The sequence below is a fragment of the Terrapene carolina genome, unplaced genomic scaffold, assembly GCF_002925995.2.
Source record: "Terrapene carolina triunguis isolate 2854851 unplaced genomic scaffold, T_m_triunguis-2.0 Scaffold68, whole genome shotgun sequence".
Taxonomy (NCBI): domain Eukaryota; kingdom Metazoa; phylum Chordata; order Testudines; family Emydidae; genus Terrapene; species Terrapene triunguis.
Genome location: NW_020664419.1, coordinates 72,512,393 through 72,516,134, shown reverse-complemented (window position 1 = coordinate 72,516,134; position 3,742 = coordinate 72,512,393). Strand labels below are relative to the sequence as shown.

The 3,742-nt window shown below is 38.6% G+C and overlaps 1 protein-coding gene across 1 annotated transcript in view; it reads left to right on the top strand.

Moving 5' to 3' along the window:
• The window catches only part of KITLG (KIT ligand), a 98,962-nt gene that overhangs the window by 48,482 nt on the left and 46,738 nt on the right, over positions 1 to 3,742 (top strand). The window contains exon 2 of the mRNA XM_026648831.2: positions 1,495 to 1,608. Coding sequence (XP_026504616.1) covers positions 1,495 to 1,608 — 114 coding nt within the window. The remainder of the gene's footprint in view (positions 1 to 1,494; positions 1,609 to 3,742) is intronic.

Here is a 3,742-nt window from a genome sequence, read left to right as displayed (position 1 = left end):
TCCCAATTGACCTGGACTGTGGGTTCTTCCAGAGGGGAAGGTCTCTGGGCTGTTTCCCAACCCACATGGTGAATCTCTGGCAAGAAAAATCCGCCAATAAGCGCAGGACCCACCAAGATAGAGGAGGAACTTTGTCACACTAGGTATACTGCATTGATGTATTACAGATGGGAGGGAACAAAGACATGTACTACTGAAGCCAGGTCATCCTCTGCCTTGCTGTGACAGACTTCTAGCCAACTGGAGAGGATAGAGTATTGTATGGACACTGCTGCATGAGAGCTCAGTGTTGGTGAGGGGTCCAGAAGTACTCCTGTGCTGCATGTTGACTTGATGTGGTATGATTGTGTCTCCAACTAGTGGAGTCTATACCATGGATGTAAGCTTTTCAGAGTGTTTCCTTCTGCCAGTCTGTCACCTTTTGTCTTGCTAGGGTTTAACATCAATCTGCCCCTCCTCATCCATCTGCAGATTGCAGACAGTTATTTGAATGGTACTGGCATTATCAGTGTTATTTGAGTCCATGAAGTCCAACCATTCCTCCTAGCAGCTGCATATAAATGTTGAATAAGTTTGCCTGGAGAATCAAGCTGTGCAAAAGAAAGATCTGATGGCTAAGAAACAATTTTCCCATTAGTACTTTCTAAGTGTATCCTTCCTGGAAAAATTCTAATCATTTAAGTGTATTTCATATGACCCCTGCCATGTGGACGGCGAATAAAGTAAACTCTGGCTGACTCTATACTAGGTTTAGTATCCAGGTTGTTTACTGGCCTGTTGAAGATGTTGCAACTAATCTTCACGTATGAAAGCCGCTATTGCCAAAACACTTGATTTTATCACACAAGAATCTGTTCAAGATCCTGTTGCACAAAAATCGGTTTATGGCACTTAGAGCAATAATTTTTGTCTATTTTTCCATGCTAAATGCTAACTTCTCAGTTAACGTGTTCATAGTTTTTTCCTTTTTTAAACTGGTTAGTATTATCCATATTTTCTGCACTTTAGATGAACATATATGTAATTATTGAATATATTTGAAGGTGTATTATGTTTTGCTGCATTTTGACTTCCATAAGGAGTGTTGTTTTCCAGAGATTTCAGTTCTATGGCTAGTTATTACTGGAATGTATCTGTTGGAATGGAATATACTGTACATTTTAATGATCCGGGATGAAATTTAATGAAAAGATCTGACTAGTCAGCAATAACCTGATTATGCTGCTAATTGTGTTAAACTGTTGACTATCACAATCAAAGTTTTTGTTCGTGTGTGTTCTTGAAGCACGAAAGCCACTGTACTACCATAAAGAGCTACTGTCATCCTTGTTTTTTTTTTTTTTTTAAAGTATGAACAATGAGGCAAGTAGTCTTTTCTTCCCATCTTTATAGCCAAAGCAATGTTTTGAAATCATCTTGTTTTTCACATGTTACTGTCTGTATTCGGTATGATTTTGAAGATGTTTATCAGATAAATATTCTCTTTTTATATAGACTTGGATTATCACTTGCTTTTATCTTCAACTGCTCCTACTTAATCCTCTTGTCAAAGCCCAAAGTCCCTGTGGGAATCCAGTGACAGATGATGTGAATGACATTACAAAACTGGTAAGTGACTTTTTAAAAAAACTCTTCTTAAAATATTAAACAATGGAAGGCAGTAAGGACACCTAAATTTTAAGGAGAGATTAAAGTCAATATTTTGATACCTTTTGAATAACTGAGACCAGAATGGTGAACCAGATTGGTGACCAAAAGGGTTTAGAACTGAAGGATGTTTGGCCTATCTGAAATAAATTGTTGGTATTGGCCCAGTTTCTACAATATCCCTGTTCACATAATTAAAAAAACCACCTTTACATTAGATGCTTTTGTTAGCAGGCTTAGCAGATAGTTCAATAAGGATTCCCTCTTCACCCTTAGATTTGGTCCAAGTCACAACTGAAGCAGACTAGGGAAGAGTGATCATGTAGGATCCTTTTGTACCAGTTTGTGTTCAATAGGACTTCATTCTTCAGGGTTGTCAGGCTGGCACCTACTTATTAGAATTGAATTCAATTAAACATAAAAATGATTTAACTGTTAATCACATGAGTGCAATGTTCAGCTAAGTATAGATATAAGGCCTTATCCTTGACTGGTTTCCTCTGGTGCAGCTCCATTGGTGTAATTCATTGACTGGAACTATGCTGATTTCCAGCAGCTGAGGATCTGGTCCATAGCTCTTAAGTGTTCAGCAGTAAAAGGCAGTAAATATCCCTTAACAAGCCCTATCATCTAGAACTTCCCTTCAGTCCAAATTGTTGCTCTGATATGGTGAAATGGTTGCAAGATCATTGTTAAGGGTTGCATTAAAGACTTCAGTTTCTAGACTTCAGTGTGATGTTGCTTGCATTTAATGCCAGCACATCTCAGATGTCCTTATCCTGTTTGGGCAGTTCATATCCATCAGGCACATAGTGTATTCTCCTAACTCCTCAGTTTGTTTTCTGTGGTCCTTCTCAAAAACTTAATGCTTCACCACAGTCCCCTTCAGCTTAATTCCAAAATATTTAAATGTTTATTCAGGATAATAGTTTCTGTTTGAAGAACATTCTGCTTTGTTTCCTCAAATGTTGTAAAAGTATCTTTAAATAACAGAACCGATTATGAGGGTTAGCTAAATAAAGAACAAACTATTTTGAAAGAAGATCACCACCAATTTTATGAATTGTCATATTTTCACATGGAATAAATCTGTTCGCTCTTCCAATTTAACAATATATGGCTTAAAACTGAATTAAAGCATAAACATAAAGAGCAATAAATTTGCATGCAATATGAGCATTCACACTGTTTTCCCATGATAGCTCATCTTAAAAGGATGCTTAATTTAAAAAACTTCACTCCTATATGAATTTTGTTACCTACCTCTGTTACAAGAGCTAGCACCTAAGGACTAGGTGGAGTCATGCGGCAGATGATTGTGCCCATGTGGTGAGTGGAATTTAGGCCTGGGAGTAATACAAAGACTAGAAGGGAATTTTTTTCTATTTTTTCCAGTTTGCTTACTTGTGTATTCTCTCCCCTGTATGGTCAGTTTGTGTGGGTGTTTCACACACAAGTCATCTCTATAAAACCACAAAAATGGGGAGCAGGACTTGGAGATAGGTGTCGTACCTTAAACTACTTTAACTCTTTTTTTAAAAAATTAGACTATTACAAGTTGACGGTGCCCTTTTAGGTATGCTGCATTATTGACAGCTCGGCACTGGGAATGGCATGGGGAGCTACGTATAATGGGGCTTAAACTACAGTGGTTTTAGAGCCTAAGGTTTTGACTAAACTACCGGGGTAAGTTGACCTAAGTTACACTATTCCAGCTATATGAATAACGTAACCGGAGTCGACGTAGCTTAGGTTGACTTACCGTGGTGTCTTCACTGTGCTGTGTCAATGGGAGAGGCTCTCCTGTCGACTTACCTTACTCTTCTTGGGGAGTTGGAGTATGGAGTCAACCGGAGAGAGCTCTGGCGTCGATTTAGCGGAACTTCACTAGACCTGCTAAATTGACCCCCGTTGCATCAATTGCAGAATCATCTATCTCCCCGGTAGTGAAGACAAGCCCTAAGTATCATGGGTCTTATATTAGTAGTGTGTGTGGTTTGTTTGTTTGTTTTTTATATATAATATATTTACACATGCGCGCGCGCGCACACACACACACACACACACACACACACACACACACACACACACACAC